The 23,252-nt window shown below is 44.5% G+C and overlaps 1 protein-coding gene across 5 annotated transcripts in view; it reads right to left on the bottom strand.

The window, feature by feature from the left end:
* Nucleotides 1–14,348, bottom strand: part of caska (calcium/calmodulin-dependent serine protein kinase a) — a gene marked incomplete at its 5' end in the record, with an annotated part of 103,402 nt that extends 89,054 nt beyond the window's left edge. For all 5 annotated transcript variants that reach the window (XM_079231352.1, XM_079231353.1, XM_079231355.1 and 2 more), the window contains one exon: nt 14,290–14,348. In XM_079231352.1, coding sequence (XP_079087478.1) covers nt 14,290–14,348 — 59 coding nt within the window. The remainder of the gene's footprint in view (nt 1–14,289) is intronic.
* Nucleotides 14,349–23,252: the final 8,904 nt, after the last annotated feature.

Genomic DNA, 23,252 nt, shown 5'->3' with positions numbered 1-23,252 from the left:
TGCTACAGCGGGAAACTGACCAGAGGTAGTAGCGGCGTAGAACCCGACTTTTACAGTAAGTACATTTCTAGTATGGGTGACCCCAGTGGGCATCAAACCATCAAACCATCAGACCGAGACAGCGTTAATGCAACGTACATGCAGGTGTAGCGTTATTATCTCCACGGTGACAGATGGGTGTCAGTCCGTGTGCCACGAGCCAATCACACTGAAGCAGACTGTAAACACCTGTGTGGGTTCAGAGGCGTCTCAGATTTGTTTGACAGCGCGAAAAAACCTCTGGGACGAAACGACGGCTTCCATTCAGTCAAAATACACCTTCTGACACTAAAAGGTGTATTCATACATTTCATACAGATGTTTTGTTATGGTTCTTGGTTTCGAGCACATTCAGAGAATAACATTGGCTTTTTTTTTTTTTTTTAGTTGGTTATTTTACCTCAGCAGTTAAAGATGAACCCACTTTGATCCCTGGCTGCCTGGACAACTCCATTAGGTTCTCCACTTCATTCATAGAAGACTTTCACAATCATTTCAGTGTCTGCATCATCATTACATCATTTCATGTGGTATTTATCATAATGTAGTCGCAGTGAGGGACTGAGCGAGAGACATTACGCCGTGGATTCCACAGATGATTGTACTTCCCCTGCAGGTTTAATTTGCGTTAAGTAATGTCACACAGTGCGACTGTATGCGCGTGTGTAAATGTGAGGCCGCGACCACAGCATTTTAAAAAACGTGCATAATTACACAGAACCTTGAAGGTCACAGTCTACACGAGCGCCTTCGCACAAGTTTCCGAGCCTGAGGCGTCAACACATTTATCCAGAAATGAGAATACAGTTGAATGCTATTTAGACACAATTACTTGTGTTGGCTCATCGCGTGTAAACACTATCGCACACAGTGGACACGCTTAAGCCCCAGATATCAGACTACACAAACACACACATATGGCAGCAAGGCGTCACCGAGAGCTGAAACAAAACACTACGATACTGTCTGGGCACCCATATGGAGGTTATGTGCGCATGTGTTTGTGTTTGTGTGTGTGTGTGTGTGTGTGTGTGTGTGTGTGTGTGTGTGTGTGGGGGGGAGAGAAAGTGTGCTCAGGGATGCGTGTTGTTTGTTTACCAAACAGAGTTGTAACTTGTGTTTAAATAACCTGTGTTGTCTCACAGCCACTGCATGTTTACCTGACCCCAGTAAGGGCTCTACCAGACTGCTTTACAAAAATAATCCAATAATGTGTGTGTGTGTGTGTGTGTGTGTGTGTGTGTGTGTGTGTGTGTGTGTGTGTGTGTGTGTGTGTGTGCGTGTGTGATGTAACTGTACAATGAGCCGGGAACCTGGCTTGGTCAGGTGCTTTAGCAGAGGTGAACACAGACTCTACATAAAAGACCTGAGAAAACTGCTGAGCGGTGCTAATATTGTTGTGTGTGTGTGTGTGTGTGTGTGTGTGTGTGTGTGTGTGTGTGTGTGTGTGTGTGTGTGTGTGTGTGTGTGTGTGTGTGTCTTTACACACCGTTAGCAGTTGACTCCAGCACATTTCTGCCCTCCTTATCTTCACTAAACCTCGACCCAAATTCCATGGCCGTCCTCAATAACACCGACACGCCTCTCTCCCAGTATCGCCGTGACTAAACCAGTAGAGTGCAACGCACGCTGCCCTCAAATCACTTTAAAGTGTTTTTTCTCCGTCCAAGATGTATTTTTAGCATCAAACACCCGCTGCCGGCATCCATTTCAACCAAGCGTTGCTAAAAATTCGCCGCTATTTTTTTTGTGTTTTGTTGCACATGCTGTGCGCGAGCAACAAAAGGAAGCAGATTACCACACAGGTGTGCCACCGATTATAAATAGCTCACATTCAGCTGCTCCCGTCTGCGAGAAGAAAGAAGTCCATTTAATTGCTCCGTCCCCTTGATATGAAACACTCTGAAACACATGATTATTTAAAGACGCACATCTTGCTTTCTTCAAAACGACACAATGTCAAAAATGATGGTAAAACATAATATATGGAGTAAGATCGACCATAAAGCAGGGTATGCTTTAGGGCGGGGCTACCTTGTGATTGACAGCTCCCTACCTACCACGGCCCAACCCTGTCTGGGAGTTGTCCGGGTTTTCGTCTAGGAGCTTGAACCCTTTCACGGCGTTTTAAGTGCGTGAACGTTTTATTTAGCTCCGCCGACTCGCGTCAAATCCAAGATGGCGACGGCCAACAAGTGACATCCACTTCTTCCCCATCTCTATGAGGGACAACTCTGCAGTATTTTTATAGAGGTCATCCTCATCCTCACAAAATGCTACGATCTAAGAAACGATAAAGACATAAGAGTATTTGACAATTTCACCCTCAGTATTTTTTCAAAAACCAGACGATAAAAACAGCGGCCGAGACTCCTCTTAAGGGGTGTATTCCCACACACTCTGGCAGGTGATTCAAAAGCCTTACAAGACTCGCCTCATCCTCTCTCCTACTTCCATCAATGAGTCATTCTTTCAGAGTGCACCTGATTTCAACTCATCGTCTCATCACTCCCGCAGCAAACAGCTACGAGGTGAATCCACAGCTTGGAAGAGGAGAGGGTAAATATTTAGGAGTGGGAGTGTGTGTGTGTGTACACAGACAGCCAGTTGCAGAATTTATCATATCTCGAGCAGACTATTCGCTGTGTAAGGATAAACACGTCCATATCAGACAGTATGGACAAGAAAAGGCTGTGTTTTTTTAACACAACCGGCTCTCCACAAGCCGCACAGAAGGTGAAATGACCATGACAGCTGGGTGTTTTGGACACAGAGGCATGTCCTTAGTCGACAGGTGTAGACGTTGGATATGTTGGAGCATAATTTCTCGCCACACATGCGCCGACACAGAGCATATGCAGCCGAAGGCTGTCGGCGCCCCATAGAGCCGCAGATGGCGGGGCAGAGAAAGGCTAAAAAATTGACAGGGATACCCGTTCTTCCATTCGTTCTCGTTCCGGTTGCTGCTGCTGCCGAGACTTCATACAAACTCCTCTACCAGAACAAACATTGCCATTGTCAATTGTGAAGAAGCCGAGTAAAGCCAGCTTCGGTTAAGCTACTGACAGATGGAATAAAAGGGGAACAAATGTGAGCGGAGACATTGTACAAGGCCAGGAGTAGGAGTGACACCAAAGCGTCAGAGAGCCCACAATGTGTGTGTGTGTGTGTGTGTCGTGTTCGCGTGTGTGTGGGCCAGGGCGCGCACAGAAATACCACATGGTTTGTGGGGAGAGAGACGGCATCGTAGGAAGTTGCACCGCGAAGACTTGGCGTCGGGGGAAAGAGCGCGTCGGTTAAGATTGACATTTCAAAAGCCAGAGTTGAGGGAGAGCGGAGATGAAGAGGGAACTGAAGTGGTAAATGTGCATTGTACTGTGAGATTGTGGCAGCTTCAAGTAAGACGTGTGGTTTTCCCACCCGGCTCACCGCGGCGAGTCTTGCTCTGTGCCGCTGTCACCGAAAGCCCCAATTGCGCTTACAATGGGGCTGGGACAGAGAGCATGTGTCACCCATCTGTCAGACAATATGTCAACGCAGCCGTAATACCCCGGCTAAATGCGGCAGCGGCACGTTAAAGGCCCTCCACGGCGATGCCTCCTAACCTAATCGCTACGCCGTCTTACTTTGCCTCCATCTCTTCCACGTCCATTCATTTCTCTGAGTTTGTATATCTTCCAATCAGTTTTGGGAGACGCAGACTGCTCAACATCTTCCGCAACAAACTCCCTTAAATGTCTGCATCGTTAAAAACGACTGATTACAAACGGTGAGACAGTCCATGCATGGTCCAGTCATGCACCAGCCCACACCGCATCTCCTCTGCAGCCACTATCAATGATTTAAACCCAGTTGTAAGCCACAGCACAGCCACAGACATAAATAATGCAATAGGCAAAGCTTGATGTCCAAGTCTGTCAAAATATGTGTGTGCCTATTTTGTAAGTGTGTTTGACCCGTTATATATATCTGTGCAGCACCATGAAATAGTCACAAATCAAGCTCAAGGACAAAAAGGACAGACAATCACCGCATGTGTGTGCATGCAAGTCTCTCACAGGCGCTCCTCTGATCAATATGAAGCATTGTTTAGGAGGCATGGTGTGATTATCACTGCTACATGAGACTTCCCGTCTTGGAGGAGCCCATTAGAACCATTCCAGGAAGAAGAAAAAAACATGTTAAACACAAAAGAAAAACAATAATGAGCGACTGAATGAAATACATCTATTCTAGTTGTCACCTAGGGCCAACATCACAATACATCAGGCTCGTGTGAATGCACACAACACACATAGGCACATGTTGACATGCTGCGCATACAACATGAACGCGTAGCCATTGTGTGTGCATTCAGGTCTGAATCAGCCACGATGCAAAAGCTAAACGGAGCGTGAATAGCACTCAGAAGCCGGAGCGGTCGGAGGAAGACTTGCAGCCACCGAGGTCATCACGGTGGGATAATGCAACCTTTTACGTCAAAACAAAATGATCATTACCTTGAACAGGAGCAACAACGGAAGGTAGAAAGTAGAGTGTGTTGCCCTCCAATTAACAGGCAATAACTTTTATTGGGCTGGTAGTACCTTGTTAGAGCCTGGAGGTTTTTTATAGGTTAGTGAATAAATAGCCGGCGGACTAATAGACGACAGAAACTGGAGGCTACTACGATGATATCGTAGCGCTCAAGTCTACCAGCTTCATAAATTAATTTTAGTGTTGATATAGTGATTATACTTGCTAGTAAAGTGATTAAAGATCCTTGTCTGTGTCCTAAAAAAAAAAAAAAAAGTGTTTCTGCAGGCACAGGGTTCTATATTAATTCAGTGCACATGAAGTCTAGAAGAAACCTTTAATAAACCCAGAGCAACAAAACCTGGAGTTAAAAATGGATCCATCTTTGTTTAGCACACTGAGATCCATAAAAAACCTGGTTGAGCCCTGATCCCAGTCCCACAGATCTCCTCAGGACGTCCCCGCCGTGAGGTGCAGCCTTATGCCGCCTTTATTTATAGTCCAGCTATTAAGTCACTTAGCGACTGCCCCGATCTAAAAGTATTCATAGTAGTAGTCGATAGGCCAGGATCTATGGACCTTGGAAGCTTTACAGTAGCAAGTTCAAAGTACAGTTCAAATGCAATTAAATCTGCCCTGGTTCTCTCATGCCTTAAAAGCTATATATATATATATATATATATATATATATATAACAATGAAAATACATTTAAGAACTTCAAGTGTTTGCTGTTCAGTAATTTAACCGCCTTCGGGGTAAAACCTGTCTTTGAAGCGGCTGCTTTGAGCTCTGAGGCCGAGTGAAAGGACCACCGATTGGAAAGCGAGGAAGAACCAGCAAGTGTGTGTGTGTGTGTCTCGTCACACTTGCTTTGTAAATATGCATTTGTTCCTAATTGACCTGCCTTATTAGATAGAGGTCAATTACATATAAAAAAAATATTCGGTCTTGCTGCAGCAAGCCACACTGCATGTTCTCCTCCGGGCTTATTTATTTATTTAATTATTACTACCCGCCAGTGAGCGTGTGCACGAGACAGAAGGCACGTAGAAGCAAAATGTGTTGATCCCTCCACAACATGGATAATGGCGAGAGGTTGTGCCGAGCGCTGAGACGGAGCTTCTATAGAAACGGCTTTAGAAATCGAGCTGAATAGAGTGATAAAAATATCATCTATTACAGCGAGATACATGCAGGCCCTCGTGGGTGCTGCCGTTGACAATGGCACTGCGAGAAAGAGGCCTTGAGACAGAAAAAAAGCGTTACACTTGTAAAGCCCCCCCTCCCCCGAGGCTAATTTGTGATATTGGGCTATTTAAATATAATTGACTTGAAACTTCTATTCTAGTTATAGAAGTCGATCTGCATAACAATAACTAATGTTCTACAATTTACACAATTAAGCCTGGTGCGCATCAACGATTCATCTTAGATCTGATTATTTTTCCTCGGCACAGTGTACCACTGAAATATTTTAACTTTGGCTGTAATGTTATCAGTATTTATTATTTATATTTCAATTAAAAAAAAAACTGGGTGTGTTCCTCTTTCGCTGCTAAATGCACAAAACTCTCTCATACTTCTTCTAAAATATTAACGTCATATTCATCATCCAAGTTGTAATTTTGAGTCATCGAGGCCGTCGGCGTCATCCACCAGCAACATTGCCAGAATCAGTTTTTTTCTGCTGAAACTTTGACACAATCATTTATTCCACTCTTGACTCACCAAATGTACTAATCCACAAAATGCCTGAAGCTGTAGAAGAAGAATTATGCCAGAAACCTAACCACAACTACTATATCTCAACGAAGAGGTAAAGCTCCATTAATATTTGAAGTGCACAAAACAACTTTAATGGGTTGTTAGAGGTTAACGTTGAAGTTGCTGTGTAACACAAGTGTTGCTGGACTTTTACCTCGTCCAACTTTTTCCCTTTAAGTTGTGATGGAAATCCCTACTCCCTTAGAACATCGCAATGACCCTTAACTGTTCATGTCAGGAGAGACGTCGAGATACTCAGATCTCATTAGATCACAGAAACCAACACACACACACACACACACACACACACACACACACACACACACACACAGTATTCACACCTTGAACATTAACAGAAAGACTCAAAACCGACCTCGTCATCATCTGACCTTCCTCGGCCTTATAAGCTCATCCAGCGGGTGTTCTATCTTTCACACCCAAGTGTGATAATGCACTTTAAATGAACTATATCTTGACTTGAATTATGCATCGGGTCTGAAGCTACAAGCTGAAAACAGGCTGAGCTTTCGCACAATATACACAACATGCTGCGATGGAGGTTCAGTGCGTGGAAAGCCGAAGGAATCACGGAAAGCCTCTCAACATCTGCAAACCATCTTTAGCACAGGAGGGTTCTTACTCTAAGCTCTGAGCTCAAACATTTCCCTTCATATCTTTTTCTCCTCCCACCGCTGAACCAACAGGCTTGACGGTCATTGGGAGCACATGGCAACATTAAGGCCAAACCTTTCCCTAATACAAGCACACTCGCATTTCATTTGGTTAAGTAACTTCTGGGGCCCTGTGTGGGTTGACAGTAATGTCCTCTAGCTGCTATAAAACACACACAAACCGGTATTTTCTAAAAGGTCTGAAAGGGAAATGTCTTTTCCCCGTGTGTTGCATGGTGAGTGTTGTGTTGTTTTTTTTCCCCCAAGGCCCCGGTTGTAACCCAGGTGACACTGTGTGCTTTGGCATGCAGCATGGAAATTGGTTTGGATTAAAAAAAGGCCCCGATTGAACGACAGAAGGACAAAGAAAATAAACTGGAAAAGAGGGAAAGGAGTCAGAAATAGCACTAAAATGTCACTGGATGCACCAGCGCCTTTTGGCAACTTTTAATCCAAACCGAAGACCAACAGGCGCTTAAATAAAATAAAATACAGTGAATTTTGGTCAGCAATGACATCATATATATTCATAGAAGCCCAGGCAACTCGCATATAAATATTTGTGCTACCGAAAGTGTCGAGTGTATGCAGCAGATGACTTCACAGACATTTTCATCATCTTTCTAAATAAACACACACACACACACACACGACATCTGTGTGGGAGAACACTCAAGACACACACAAGGTCAGGTGGGGAATAATATATAAATTATGCATCAGTAAATAAAATAATAAAAAAGGTACTATATCACCTTGTTAGCAGAAACCTGCTGTGATCACAAACTCGGAGACTCATGCGCTCACACATATAAACCAGGAAGTGGTAAATAAAGCATCTGGGCGCCGTGTCTGCTGTGCTTTAGTGCTCAGGGCATCACAAGCATCTCATCTCCTCTCCTGACGAGGACAGCGTTGCTTTAAGTGGCTTAACAGCCTGCTGTTCCCCTTCATTTCTTTACTGCCCAAATTATTAAAAATCGATCACCAGAAAATGAACTGACAGCAATGCTGAAAATCTAATCAATCACGTGAATCTTTTTTTTATTAAAGACATTCGGAAAGTCAATAGTTTCTAACTTGACATTACTCACTGGTTCATCTTTTCATAGTCTTGGCTCTGACAGTAAACAACCACATAAAAACACAATAAATACAAAATACTGACTCTCAGATGGAACCCTCCGAGATCATAAACTCAGACAATGTCCGATGGAAACGATCCAGGACCCCTCAAGCAAATTAATTAACTTTAAACAGCAAATTCAGTTTCCCGATAAAGAATATTTCCAGGCCGACGATCCAACAGATCTAGAAGAAACTTTATGGAATAGCTATATCAGAGGCAAAAGCCTGAGGGATAGAAATACTGAGCCTGCTTAGTCAATCTGACAACAATGAGACATGTTGTTATCAAAACGAGGGCCTCTTCCTCCGCATCATCAGGAGAACATGACTGATTTCTCTATTAGCAAAAAGGTCAGGTGCTGCATATGCCTTTCCTTCCCTCTGTGCCAACACCAAGTGGAAATGAAGAAAGCAAGAAGAGCTATGATTACGCAGCATACACAACAGCCTTAGGAGGGGGAAAAACACATCCATTCTTGGTTTAAAATGAACCAGTGACTCGCACTCTCTATAAATATCTTAAGGATTGTGTGTTTGGTGGAGAGGCTGCAGATAGTTGCACAGCTTAAGGCTAGATGCACTTTTTTTTCAGCAGAGGACACCTCTGAAAACAATTTGTCTTGGTCAACCTCTCGCCCTAAAACACACAATAGCAGGCATGTTGAATCATCACTAAGTTGCAATATAGGGGTTGACAAAACCTTTGCATGAACAGTAACGTATACTACAACTGCTTCTCATATCTTGATTCCAGTATTTAATATACTTATCAATCAGTACGGTTCTTTGTTTGACAATGCACACAAGCAGCCGAATCATTTTACAGAAGCTGTGTTTGGGTTGGTGGAGAACAAAAACAGAGCTTGTTTCTTCTGGAGATGCACCGATACAGATATTGGATATCGGACAAGACACGGACTCAAAAATGCTGGATCGTGGTGTCGGAGATCATTATTCTAATAAATATAATGTTTATCTTTCTACATTTGTTTTACAGAGTTGAAGTTAAGCCCGATATCGCCTTCCACATTAAAGAATGATCCCAGTCTCTTCCACACAGCCCTACATACAGCCATGTTAATGAAAGTCTTGTATCGGCCGATACCCAAAGCCCAGGTATAGGTACCTGGACTGAAAAAAAGTTGGATCAGTGCATCCCTAGTTTCCACTTCCCTTCTGGGGGCCAAAAACAAGCAATCAGTCATTACAGGTTCAAAACGCACCACATGTTACGGTTACTGGAGGTATCTGTTGAGACTTGTTCTTCCGAGGGACTCAACCAGAAGCCGGTGTTAGCGGTTCTGCTTTCCGCTGCTCAAAGAGTTGCTGGGGGTGTTTTCTCCAGCTTGATGAGGATGGATTAATATTTTAGTGGTTGAGTGCAAGATCTTTCTGCTATATCATCTATGTGTAATTGTGCGTGCAGGAACCAGCCTTTCAAGCAGATTTTCGCCTCCAAAACCCCAACAGAGAGGCGAAGCTCACATAATACAAGTTTGCTTGCACATAATTATACACATGGCGCCGGCGAAAAGGCCCTGGAGACAACTCCACGTATTCCCTCGAGGCCATGGACCCAATTCAGTCACGGCCACGTCGATGTCGCGTTGTGACTTTTAAAAAAACGTGCATTTTTTAATTGGTATATTGTTCGGTAACTTCAGAGAGAATTAATGTATCAGGATGGAGCAAAAGAGATCCCGTTAGAGCGGGAAGAGCCCGGCCATCCCTGCCGAGCAGACGTCTCAACCACTGGAAAAGGGGACAACTCTGTGCAGAAAATACCACTACTTGGCAGACGCTGTTATTCAAATTGACCCCAAGTGTAACATATTTTATTCTAGGAGAAGAGCCTCTGCAGTGAACACAGCTGCCATTAAGATCTGTGCTTGGCAGACTGCCTTTAAAAAAAAAAAAAAAAAGCACTTAAGTCGGACAATGTAAACAAAGCAGTGTTTAACCGACTGACCCACAGCCCATGGGTCTGCCGGTGCCGTGGCCTGGGTGGCTTATTTGGAGAATACCTCCAGCCAATTCATCAATGCAGAGAGAGAGAGAGAGAGAGAGAGAGAGAGAGAGAGAGAGAGAGAGAGAGAGAGAGAGAGAGAGAGAGACTGGCCATATCACCATTACCAACCGAAGCCCCACGGCCAACTCTGTGAGAGACATGGCTCCTGCGGTGGAGCTGCCGGTCCTGATGTAGGTCAGTGTCTCACACGTTTTTTTTTTAAAACCAAGAACGGGCGTGTGCAAAGGCCCACGCGTGTACGTAAATACACAAAACCCAAGCAGAGCCTTTATGAAGATATAGTAATAAAACATTATTAACTAAATTGGCAGGTTGCACCTTGGCACAAGAAAACGCTCTACTCTTCAGGAGAGGAAAGGCGAAAAATGAGGGAGGCAGCAGCCCACACCTACCTACAAACCTTCCTCGTTATTACCATAATTCCTCTCACAGCGGGCTGAAAAGAGACGGCGGTGAAACGGTGAACAAGCGGGTATTTCATTCCCCGTGGATTACGAGGTGATGCCAGTTCACTGAGGGGGGGATACACACACAGAAGATCGAGCGAGGCCTCGGCCTTATATTCCCCCGTCACCTTGTGGAAAGGGAGACACTGGACAACGCAATTGCACGAGCCGACACACACACACACACTAAACACACACCTCCTTGGAGTTATAATGGCATTCAGGCCTTGTGCAGCACCCTCAAGTGTCCTCCGAGGCCGTGAGGAATGCAAATAGAGAGGGTAATTCATTTTGTTCACAGTGGAGAAGATCAGCTCCACGGAGATATGTTCGAGGATAATATCCACCATTAAATCCACAGCGAGTCCAAATATTCAGGACAGGTAGGCCATTGATCCGTTCAGCTAATATGGACTGCCGTTTTTGGCTCCATTGACAGAGGAGCTGAGAGACTCTATGGTTCGCTGCATAAACTCTCAATGGCCTGTGACTGGAGCATCAACGCTGTTAACATCGAGAAACTTTACGCGCACACCAATATTCCACAGTATGACAATATCCCAAAGGTGTCATGTAAACAGCATATTCGGTTTGGATATTCTAAACTGGGATATATGGACCATTTTCAGATCAAGACAAACGGGATTTGCCGATATTACTCTGATTGTCAGAGCTTTTTTTGTTGTTCTTTTGGGTTTACAGCACTTTGTCTGGTTACGGTTGCAGAGACGCATGCCCAATGGAAAAAGCCCACCTTTCTGGTTGGAAGGAGAAACAGGCCCACTTTTTAAACTTCATGAAAGACTTGGAGCGGGTTTTCTGATATGCACAACTATCGCAACGCCGAAGGAATGGAAGCGTTCACAGCTTCTTGTAAACGGGAATATTGTCTTTTTCCGGAATGAGGCCCAAAAAAAACTGGAATACTTTGAGCATGTCGTTGTGCAGACTGCATTCTGATGCTGCAAACATGACATCATAACTTTAACCAAACCTGGGACGCTGTGCCGTTTTGGGCTGATGCACTGAAATTAGCATTTGCTGTTGTCACCGAGTATTAACTGCAGTGCAAAACAACTGCAAGGAAAAACTAAAAACGCAACATCTTTCTTGCTGTCCATTTACGTTGCTTTACGTCCCCTACTGTGCGAAAACACAGGCACAACTTTTCCTCTGTGGATGAACTAGAAAGAGTCAAACTAATGGACCGCTTCCTTCTACTGTGGCCCTGACCTCGCTTGCTCCCTCACTCGTCCCATGTTGGCCGCAACATCTCTCTCACACGAGCATCCTCAATCCCAGATTTACTCTCCTTTGTCCTAACATCTCTATTTACTTTCACCCACCCTCAGCCCGTCCTCTTGTTTTCGCGCCTGGGGCGGCACAGCGGGCAGGACGGGTCTGACAGCCAGGACGGATGTACACAACATGCTCACGGGGCGACGTCTTCATGCACAGTCGACCGATGCATGTGCATAAATACGGACACGGCTACGGGGTGGATCTAGTTTTCCACGGGGCCTTAATCCTGGGGACATGCACACACACACACACACAAAGCAGGGATCACAACACTGCTTTCCAAGCACAGTTCAGGGTGACCTATATATAGATCTGTATTTGCAACTACATGGGTCTAACCCTGCAGAACACACGCACGCACACTTGCTTCAACGCACGATCCAGGGCGCTGGGCTTTTAAAGTAATGTCTTTCCCGACTGCGGTGTTGTCGGTCGGTCGCATTTCCCGCCGGTTAATCCAGTCTCTTTCGGGATCAAAAACCCACAATTGGTGCTTCAGTGCAGTTTTGAAGAAGATGGAAAAAAGAAGCAGTGGCTGCAGCAGCTCTCCACACAGAGAGCAGCAGGTCGGCTGATAAAAGGCCGCCGTCTCCTTCTGCAAACTGTAAACCACACAGTCTGTCCGATGAGTAGCCGTGATTCAGAAAACTAAGACCAAGTGTGTGTGTGTGGCTGACTCAAATCATTTGGCTTCAAAGTGTTCCCTTCTGCCGCACAAGAACCTCCACTGAACACATATTTAAAAATGGTGCTCATTACACGTTTACGCTAAACATGGAAGGCACGGGGCTGAAGGAGCAGGGCGCTTGTGTGCGTGAGAGAGAAACAGATTGGGACTGTGTGGGACGACAAAAGAAGTGATAAAAGAGCACACACCGGTTTCAAACTTGCCGAAACATGTACTGTGCAGCGCAGGTCTCTTCACCCTGTCAAAACAGTCGAGCGTCTCTGCGACACCCCATAAGCAGTCGGCCCTGCTTTGACTGACTGGCTACGTCCGTCAAGCCTGCCAAGCTCCGGATTCACATGGAGCTTCTGTTTGGAACGCCCAATGAAGTGCTTCATTCAGGCCCAGCCGTTTGGATGACACCGCCACTTATTCATGCATCGGTAAAAAATAAAAACAGATCTTCTTCCCCCCTGTCTGTCTGTCTTGGGCTGAATATCCCGAAACAAAAGCGGCGGTCTCCCTTCGGCATTTTACCGCCTCTCTTGTCGCTTTCTCCAGATCCTTTATGAGATTACCAAGTTGGAAAGTCCCAGGTGTGGTGCAGGTACTGCAGCCATTAGGGCAGAACAAAGCTCTACGAGTATAATGACTAATGACCTAAGAGGCTGGGTCACCAGAGATAAAGCGCTGGAGCTGTGTGGAAACATCTTGCTGCCATTTTTAACCGTTAGTCATCCAACGAGTAGCACGGGAACATCTACTTTCACACACTAAAAGACTGTCACCGCACACTTACCCGGCTGCAAAAGATTATAATTACATGGACAACTGTAATAACACACCACGCTTTTTCTTTCTCCCCTACCTTACGTCTAACGCAGGATTACATCAGGGAGGTAATTGTAGCAACAGTATAAATCACCTGTCACACATTCGGGAACTACTATTCTGAAGAGAGTTTATAGCAGCACTTCTGATGGTAATCTATATTTGCTCATATTGCAGCTGTACTATATAGGATGGGGTGTGTATTTGCTAGATACATGTTTTGCATAACCCTTAGTTACTTCAGCATGGAGGGGTCAATGTAGATTCCTAGTCCACAGAGGACTGAGCACAACCCCAGACCACATGCTGGACTCTCCTGTCCTCTCACCCTTGCAGGGAACAAGACCTCCAGGCACTAACCACGACCAGATGTGCAGCGTGCATGACTCATGGTGGTCTGGTGCCCTGCCCTTTCATCTTCTGCAGCAAAGTTGGCAACTGCCACTGGGTCAAAAAAAAAAAAAACACACGGTACCGTGCAAAGTACTGTATGTCAGGGCAGCCGCGAGCACGCAACCCCGTGCAGGGGGAGGATGATAAACGCTGGGATCTTATCTTTATGTTGGAATAAAGCAATAAAACTGTTATGACATCCAAGGAGAGGAACAATAAGAAAAAAATGCAATAAACACCCGCGTGTTGTATTGAAATAATATAGTGTTGCCATTGGGGGTACGTGGCATTAAGGTCACTATCAATCGTGACGCCGTTAATTCCTACACAAATATCACCACGCTTTTGTTTGAGCGTGCACGTGCGTTCGTGTGTGTGTGTGTGTGTGTGTGTGCGTGCATCTTGCGCGCGTGTCCTACCCACGGGGTGTTACGAGGAGCTAATTGGAGTGCCCCCAAAAAAATAAAATGTACAAAATATAAAAACAGCAATGCAACACTTACTTGCCAATGACCTCGCAGAGCTCGTACACATCTTCAAAGAGGATGTCGTCGTCCGCCATAGTCCGACCCCGGCTGGGGAAAAATTATCCCCCCAAAAAATAAATATGCGTCCCAAACCTGATGGTGCTCCTTAAAAAAAAAAAAAAAAAAAGAAGAGGAGGAGGAGGAGGAAGAACAGAGGCCACGAGCAGCTGACCGTTTTGCAGAAATAGCTGACAAAACACCGCTCGCGCCGTTCCTAGTCGTTAAAGAGTTCCAAAGAAAGGTTTCTAAATTCCCAGTTGTTGCCTCCTTCGTCGACCCTCCCCTCCCACCCCCCCCCCCCAAAAAAATATGCTGCGTCGCTGTGGGTGATTCGGCACAGGGGGGGAGCTCAATAATCCAGTTTTGGGAGTCCACCGGTTCGGCCCCGCCTTTCCCACCACGGCTTCCCGGTTAACGTACTCCCGTCTCAAAAAAAGCAAACCATTACCGCGGTTGTCAAACAAACATTACTCCACTGGTCGTGCGCGCGCGTGTTGTGTGTGTGTGTCCGTTCACGGCTCCCCCCCGGTGTGTGTTTTGGGTTGTTGTACTCACAGGAGGAGGAGATGCCCCCGGACAGACCCGGTGAACGGTGTGCGTCAGGCTCGGGTTACGGACGCGGCACTGATCCAGGTGGGTTACTGTGATCTTCACTTCCCGAACAGCCACGGGTTACACTTTCGGGGACACACACACCGTCCTTGTGTCGCGTATATCTAACGGGCGGGTTCACCATTTAGAAGCTCCACTCTCCGCCTCTCTCTCCTCGGTTCGGCTCGGCTCGGCAACACTTTATGTTTTTATTTTTCTTCTCCCCCCCCTCCGCTGTCGCCCGTGTGCCTGGACGCTCCACGGAGCTTCCAGAAAATCAAGCTCCTCCCACAAAAGGAGGGTTGTGAAACTGCTCGGCCGTCCGCCATTTTGGCGCCGAGCCGTTACCCATGATGCTCCTTTGAGGCCCATAGGCTTTGAGCCAATATGGCGGAGGAGCGGCGCCATAAAGGCTTTTCTAAAACCGCAGTTTCCTTCGAACTTTTTCAATGGATAGACACGAAGTTCCCACCCGGAAGCGAGGAGGAGTATGAATGAAGCATGTCCATAAATCGGAACAACTAGTTAGCTATTTAGATTTAGAAGTTATCTTTCCTTATAGGCATATTTTTCATGTTGAATGATAGCCTATTACATAAACACAGGGGCGAAACAATCAGCAATATTGGTAGAAATAACCAAAATGGAACTCCACAACTATGCATGAAGAAAATGCAATATATATATTAATTTAACTGTTGATGTATACTTTATGTAAATGTTATATATCTTCATACCTTAACTTGTATTGTCTCAATTTACATTAAGCCAACTAACATCGACAAAGACTCACCTTTTATATGATATGGTACTCAATCTATTTATAATTGCACTCATAACATTGTCCAACTTGTGATATAAACAAATAAAAAACAGATTATTAGTGCAGCTGAATCAGAGATATTGTCTTTTTTTATTCCATGCATTCTTCTTGCTTGACAAATCCTGGCGCCTACATTACCCACAATACAACAGTTCAGTCAAAGATTTGGGTGACTCTAGCCTGCAGCAGATGAGCAGCGGTCCACAATGGGTCTGGTAATCTCACTTGTTTTCTAAACTCACACATCCAGATTTATACAAATCATGAAACCTCTTCAGGTGGGACCGATGTGACTCAAGTGGCCTATACGTTTTTTGATGTAGCTAAACCGTAAACTGCAAGAACACCACACTACCTACTGGAATAATTTCTATGCAAAAATATAACATTGGATATGTTTTCAAAATGAGACACCTGAGACATACTACTAAATATTACTTGTCTGCAGCTTCAACATTCTCACCTTTTACCATTTCTATGTCAAAAAACTGTGCAACGCAGTGGAGACATGCGAGTACGACATACAGACAAGTGCTGTCTATTCATATTTCATGGGCTCCGGTGGGATAAATACATTGCCAGCTGATTGCCTAATTAATGCTGGGAGAATAATTAAGCAAAGTCGGTAAACCCGAGATGATGAGCTTGTTCTTTTATTTATGATTTTGCAACAAAAAGGGTGGTGATGTAATTAAATACGCCCCAATGCCGCTACTGTAGGTATTGTGTGTTCCCCCTTGATACATAGCCACTTATGCAGCGCAAGGAAATCTTGTATTTGGGCCATTTGAGATATAAAATGCGTGCCCTTGATCATGAGAGGTTGTGTACGTGTGAGGAGGCGTTGTAAGGTGACAAGCGGGGGGCACTTTGGCTCAGGAATAAGAGAAATCAGGACATCAGAGAACATCTTATCTCTAGCCAACATACCCTTCTAGACTCAGCTGGTGATGTGTGTGTGTGTGTGTGTGTGTGTGTGTGTGGGTAGGAGTGTGTGTAAAAAAAAACTGATGTACTACAGTGTGTTGAATAGGGACAGACATACACGCACACACACACTGACGTGTCTTGCGATTGTCTTTTAACTGTGTCGCAATAAAACTCAGAGAGGAGGTTGTTTATGGGGTAGTGTAACAAACTTCAGCCTACGTACTGAAGCACATTAATTACTCTGAGGGCTTGTCAATGTTGTCCACTTAAGTGGTCCTGCAGCTATTACGTATTGTAGTTTCATAGTTGGGGGACTTGTGAGAGACAGAATCAGAAATTAATTGCTTTAGGTCAGGCTCCCAGAATGCTGGATATACGCTGTGCATAAACAATTCATGAGTGTATCTACATGTCCGTGTATATTCAAGATCCACACCACGTAGCCATGGTGGAGGCCTAGAAGTCACAAGGTCAAGTCCAGATAATGACATCATTATAATTTTTTCCACTTTTGACCGGCATCCCACTATAAGTTGGATTAAGTCCGTTTACTTGTATCTTCGGGGAATCATAGTTTGTACACTTCAATCAGCAGAGGGCTCTTGAACATAAGACGTTTCTTTTAAAGGTGTGTTGGTTATAGCTTAGAATGAGCTCTTTATATCTAGGGAGCGGGTCTTCTTCACAGAGTCCGCCATGTTGCAATAGCGTCTTCCTACGGTAGCCCAGAATGGACAAACCAAAGCCTTTTTGTCTTTTTTACTCTCTACCTTACGGTCACTGTAGTTCTTCGAGATTCCCGTGAAACTGCGGTAACCGGCAGCTGCCGCCTGACTTCTGTTGAACCCCCGCGACCCTGAACAGGATAAGCGTCTACGGATAATGGAAATGGCTGTTGAGTCTAACTGTAACGCAACCCTGTCTCCTTTATTGCTAATCTGTTTCCCTAAATATGATGTCTTGGGACATGTAGTTAGAATGTGGGTAGAAGTCGTAGAAGTCGGTAGGCTCCCAAGGCCTTTGACACCTGAGACCTCGGGCAACCTTCGGTAAACGTTGGTGAAAGATTGGGGTTTCAGTCAAATGTTAAACATGTTGTCTCTGAATTTAAGTATTAAAACCAGATCTTTTCCTAACCGAAGCAAGTGCCGGAAGGGCCTCACCATATAAATGCTACCAGTACGTCCATGTCAACATTTGACGACATGCTAGATATGTAAAAAGATATTTGCCGTTGGCATGATTTCTCCGGGGCAGAGTTTTGCGATGACACATTCTAGTGCAAATAGGAAATGTGCTATTAGTGGTAATGCAACACAGCCTCTATGATCAACAGCGCTATTGTTTCACGCACTTTATCCGGTTCTCATCTCTGTGGGAAACAAATGTGGCTTCACAACGGTGAAATCCATCCCGTTCGGACGTAATCTGTGCGTCACAAGCAGGAAAACTGAACACAGAGAGCCACAGGTGTGTGGAGGGATGTCGTATTATTGAGTAAAGTTGGGAAAATTAAAGACACAGCTGAGAGAAATCTCACAGCAGTCGTCTTGTAAAAGCACCAGAGCGCCGCAAGGCGACGTGAGCAGTTTTGAGTGACGGGTGTAAAGAATACAGTGCGTGTTCCAGTGTGTGCTTTGATGTCGGAGGAGGATGATCACAGACTGTGTACACGTCTTCAGCGTTTCTGTGATCTCATGGAAGTCATCAGCTGCCCCGGAGCGCCTGCTGAAGGGTGACAGGATCTCATTCAACTCTGTTCCTTCACTTCACATGAGTCCTCACAACCAGGTCGCCTGTGTAATTATACGTCACAGCTCTCAATTATGTTCCGAGGGAAACTTATTTTCTCCTGGATTACATTATAAATGGCAACAAAGCAAGCAAAACAGCAGCAGGACTACTTTGTTAGCCTCCGCTCAGGTTAGCCTTACATTAGCCTGAGCTAATGTAAGTTTAAATGTGTGAACGTTGACTTTTGGTGTCACAGGACACAAAGAGGATAGTTAGTATTGTATATGCTGCTGGGAAATTTAATACAGATCATTGGGTACACTATTAACACTTTATATATATATTTAATTACTTCATCAAAGTAATGGAATTTATCAGTTTATCAGCTTTTATATCAGGATTATCAAGAAAAAATCATGGTATAAATCCCTTTCCCCCCAAAAAACAAACATGTTAGGTATCAAATTAAACATAAATATCAGGCCTACAATAATATATAATCCCGACGTACAACCTCTAAACACAACTCAAACAATAAATAGGATTAGGGGTTAGGGTTATTAGGGTTAGGGCTTAAAGGGCTACTATAACTTGACTTAAAATGGGAAAAAAGCAACAGAAGGGATGATATATTCTACATATAAGCTTTTAAGTGTAAAGAATACATTTGAATGTAACCCAGAGTGCTCATTTTCTACCTCACTCTGTGTCATCATCCCTCCATTGGTTGTGTGGTGAAAATTGCAGCAACCTTTGCTCACTCAGTAAATTTGAGTGAATGCCGAAGAAATAGTGTGAAAGGAATATCAGATTTGTCCTTTTGTTAACCCCCGCAGAATAGAATAAAAATACCTTTCACAGGTAGAGGCCAATGCCAAACTAAAGTCAAAATGAAAGGAAACATTCTTCAAGATAAATCACTTTTAATCTCTATTTCAGCTCAAATTCACTGGAAATAAGTCTGTACTTTGGGGCAACACAAGTTGCAGACACCACATTGCCTTATTATAACCTCATGGAATTGTCCTACTGAACCTTATCACACATCCACACAACATTAACACTCATTTGAAGTTGTGTATCTGGCCATCCGGCGATGCTTAAGCCCAGTATTCTGTCTCTTTGGCATCTAGACGATCCAACGTTTCCTCCGGCATGTTCTCTAACTCCGTCTGTCTGCTGTCTGCCGCTGAGCGAGCACCAGTGGGTTTATCAGAGGGCTTCTGGTGGAAACAATACCTGCTGTGGCTGGAGACAGTCGGCGAGAGCAACACGACTGAGCTCAGGCTGCCGCCGTGAAGCCAAAACAATGAGCGAAGAGCAGATAGAACACCCTGAAAGGAAGTGCAGAGAACGGCCCAGTAACATAACACACTGGATCCATTGTTTACTGGTTTCTTTTAGGCAAACTTGGACGCGTGCTAAGACATCACTTATGCAGGGGTAGTTTACTTGCTGTAGAAACAACTGTATTCGCTTTTGCACATCTCTTTAAACAGCCTCTCATGTGGGGTTCATGCTGTGCAGCCTCAAGAAGCACACATCACACAGGCAGATCATGACGGTGCTGCTTAACTTCTTTTGGAGTATTAACTCTTGCCCCCTTTGGCCGAGTCTGAGGCTTGTTCCATTTTTTGAGAGCAGAGTAAACTGAACCTCCCAACTATGAGGCTTTAGGCAAAGCGTTGCCTGCAGAATGCATCATCCGTTTGCTGCAGGACTCCATTCAGGAGCCGTTTGTGTCTTTCCCGTCGCACTCAAAAAATATAATAATACAAATATTTTTGTATCTTTCTCCAGGCGTTTTTATCGGGGGGGTGGATTTGGTCTTAATTGAGTTTGCTTGACCCCGCTTCATTACAACGTGCACATCCTGCATGGAAACGCTGTTTTCTCTGGGCTCAGGCAAATGTCAACAAATGTCAACAAGTGTTATTCTTGTACCGACCCAAAAGCCCGTCAGTGGTTATTAGCGAGTCAATTTTCTTTCGGCGCAGAGTTGAGACTACAACAAAAACACACAGAGGGCGATCATTGTGAGGCTGCCTAGCCCGGCAAAGAAGAGACCTGTCCTCACACTGACTAGTGGCTCTTCTAATGTTATTAACAAAGCAGAAATCAATGCTGGTTAACACCAGCTGGATCAATGCACTTCACGGCCCACAGGATGGACGAGTCATTTGGTGACCAGTGGAGCTGACACAAAGGAATGGGTCACACTTTACTTTAATGTATATCAGCATATACACATTTAATACACGCTTTAAGTACACAAGAATACACTTACTACAGCTCCCACGAGTGGAGGCTGCTGAATGGAATAATAAGAAATTGGTAAATCACAGTGCTAATCATGATCATGTTAATAATAGAGTGGCTATTTGCTCCTGGGTGAGAATAGTCACATGGCAGCCATTCGGCTATTTACAGCCGGACAAATTGAAAATACTACTTAATTGAGCAATACTTAGCTTCTTGAGATTAAGTAGCAGTAAGAATAGCATTAGTCGCTGTATAAAGAGCGACAGAGTATGTGTGGTTGATAAAAAAGTAAAACATCTATAGTTGACTTATTAATTTCTTTCAATTTTTGAAATTATAATAATTAGTTTTCAGTTGCAGTTTAATTAGGTTTAGACACACAAACAAACCACCAAAAACAGACACAGCCAACATGTACATATTTGCATACAGTATCTAATGCGTGGCATTGTGGGCTACACATCTCTGCCATATGCACACTCTTATGAAATGTGTCCTCATAAGATGTATAATTGATAAAATAAACTGTACATGCATTGGCACTTGAAATGTCCAATTACCTCCTTATAACTGCATTATAGCGGGTTATAAAGCATGATATAGCTGTTCATGTTGTGTGTTTGTGTGTGTAGAAAGACAAAGAGGGAGCTCATGTGTCTCACTGGCTGCAGCAGAGTCTGCAGAGTGCTTATCAGGGAGAAGTAGGCAGAAGAGGTAGAAGAGGAGACAGCATGAGAAGGAGGAGGAGGAGGAGGAGAAGGAGGAGGAGGAGGCAGTATGAGATGAATGGAAAATGGTGTGTCTGAGTTTAGAAAAAGCTGCGTCTTCGGGATGCAATCGCACAAAGTTCATCGTCGGGGACCAGAAGAAAAACATTTTCTCCGTGCCCTCCGTGACCGCACATGTCTGATGATGCTCTCACACTGAAAACTGCACAAGTGGCTACTTGAAGGGTACTTTTTCCCCCTTCCCTCTTTCCTCTGCTTTCCGCCCTCCATCTTTACCCGGCGTGTCTCTTGAGTAGAATGTATTGCAGCTGAATGAACAGGATGTTTTTTTTACGATAACTTAGGAATATACATTTTACTGTGAGTCTCCTCTGAGTGGCCGTGTCTGAATAAACTAAACCCAGTGGAAGAGGTGTGTGTGTGTGTGTGTACTGCGCAGCAACGCTCCCACATGTGTTGGTGTGCACCGCAGCACTCTCAAAATGAATACGGTGCCGTGAAAAATAGCTCTTTCGGTGTTTGCTCAATTTCATCTGCCCCGTGGTACTCTGTCCCCAGACAGGTGAGTTGAGAGACGCGCCGAAGGAACGTAATGGACACATTTTTAATGGATTGTTGCTCTGCGGTGGAGAGGAAAGGAGGGGAAAACACAATTATTCACTCTGTCCGTTCCTCCATCAAGAAACACGCTTCTGCAAGGAGCAGTTGGGAGAATATTCAGCAGCTCAGACGTGCACTTTGTCATCTTATTGATTTTGTATCGTTGTATTAGTGTTTTGTGTTAATGTTGCTCTTGCAGTCATACAATTAACCATGAGATGGCTAGTAAACGAGACACGCCAATCAGTCACGGAGATGCAGCCACACAACACGTTCCATGCTGTGTTTCTTACTGGAATGGGAAAAAAAACGTTTGACTTTTGACACGTGTGCACCTAAATGCACAACTGATCTAAAAAAGCACACATTTGAAAGAACCGTACGTCTAACTCAGGGCTTCACAAAAGCCTCTGAAATAGTTTGCCTTCATCTTGCAGCTAATTGTGCAGCAGCAGCCCAGCAGAGAGAAGCACGCGCTGCGCGGCGTCCTTTATACCGACGAGGCTGCCGCCAATCTTCCTGTCAGCTGCTGTTGGAAAGGCGAGATGACCTTTTAACTTTGGCTTTTGTGTGAGAGGCTGCTGGTGTGCTACGTCACCATGGTAACTCAAGGCTCCGCAGCTTATCTGCCCTCTATGGTCACACTGTTAGTGGCATTTACTAAAAATAACCCTTTTTTTTAATGTAATAGTTTACAAAAAGCAGATACGTATTGGTTTGTAATAGAGTTGTACAGGGGATAATACTGAATAAAGATAGTGTGTGTCAAGAAGGATTTATTTAAGAAGGGATACATTACATATTTGTGGCATTTCCTGCAGAATATTGAATGGTTTATGAGAGACAGAGACACATTTACTGACTTCAAGCAACTGTGCATGCAATTGAGCATTGCGTATTAATAACTGTGAGGGCAAAAGGTGTTTCAAATCTGGCAGAACTACTTTGCTTTCCATGATGCGCTATTAGATAAATACTTCATCAGAAACCTTTCAGGCATTTTGCCAACGAAATTGATTGTTGCGTGTTTAGTTTGCTGATGTCATCTGGTTTCTTTCTCAAACAGACTCACCATAACTTGTTGTGCGCGCACACACACACACGCACACACACACACACACACACACACACACACACACACACAGTTGTATCAGAGAAAAGGGCGTACAGTCTGGCTTAATGATGAAGCAGTGATACGCTAATGCACTGATTACACACTCGACAATCATCCTCCAGCTGCAGCAGCTGTGTTGCTTTCACCATCCTCATTC

The sequence above is a fragment of the Taurulus bubalis genome, assembly GCF_910589615.1.
Source record: "Taurulus bubalis genome assembly, chromosome: 15".
Taxonomy (NCBI): domain Eukaryota; kingdom Metazoa; phylum Chordata; class Actinopteri; order Perciformes; family Cottidae; genus Taurulus; species Taurulus bubalis.
The sequence above is the reverse complement of the archived record's forward strand: the minus strand, read 5'-3'. Positions and strand labels throughout refer to the sequence as shown.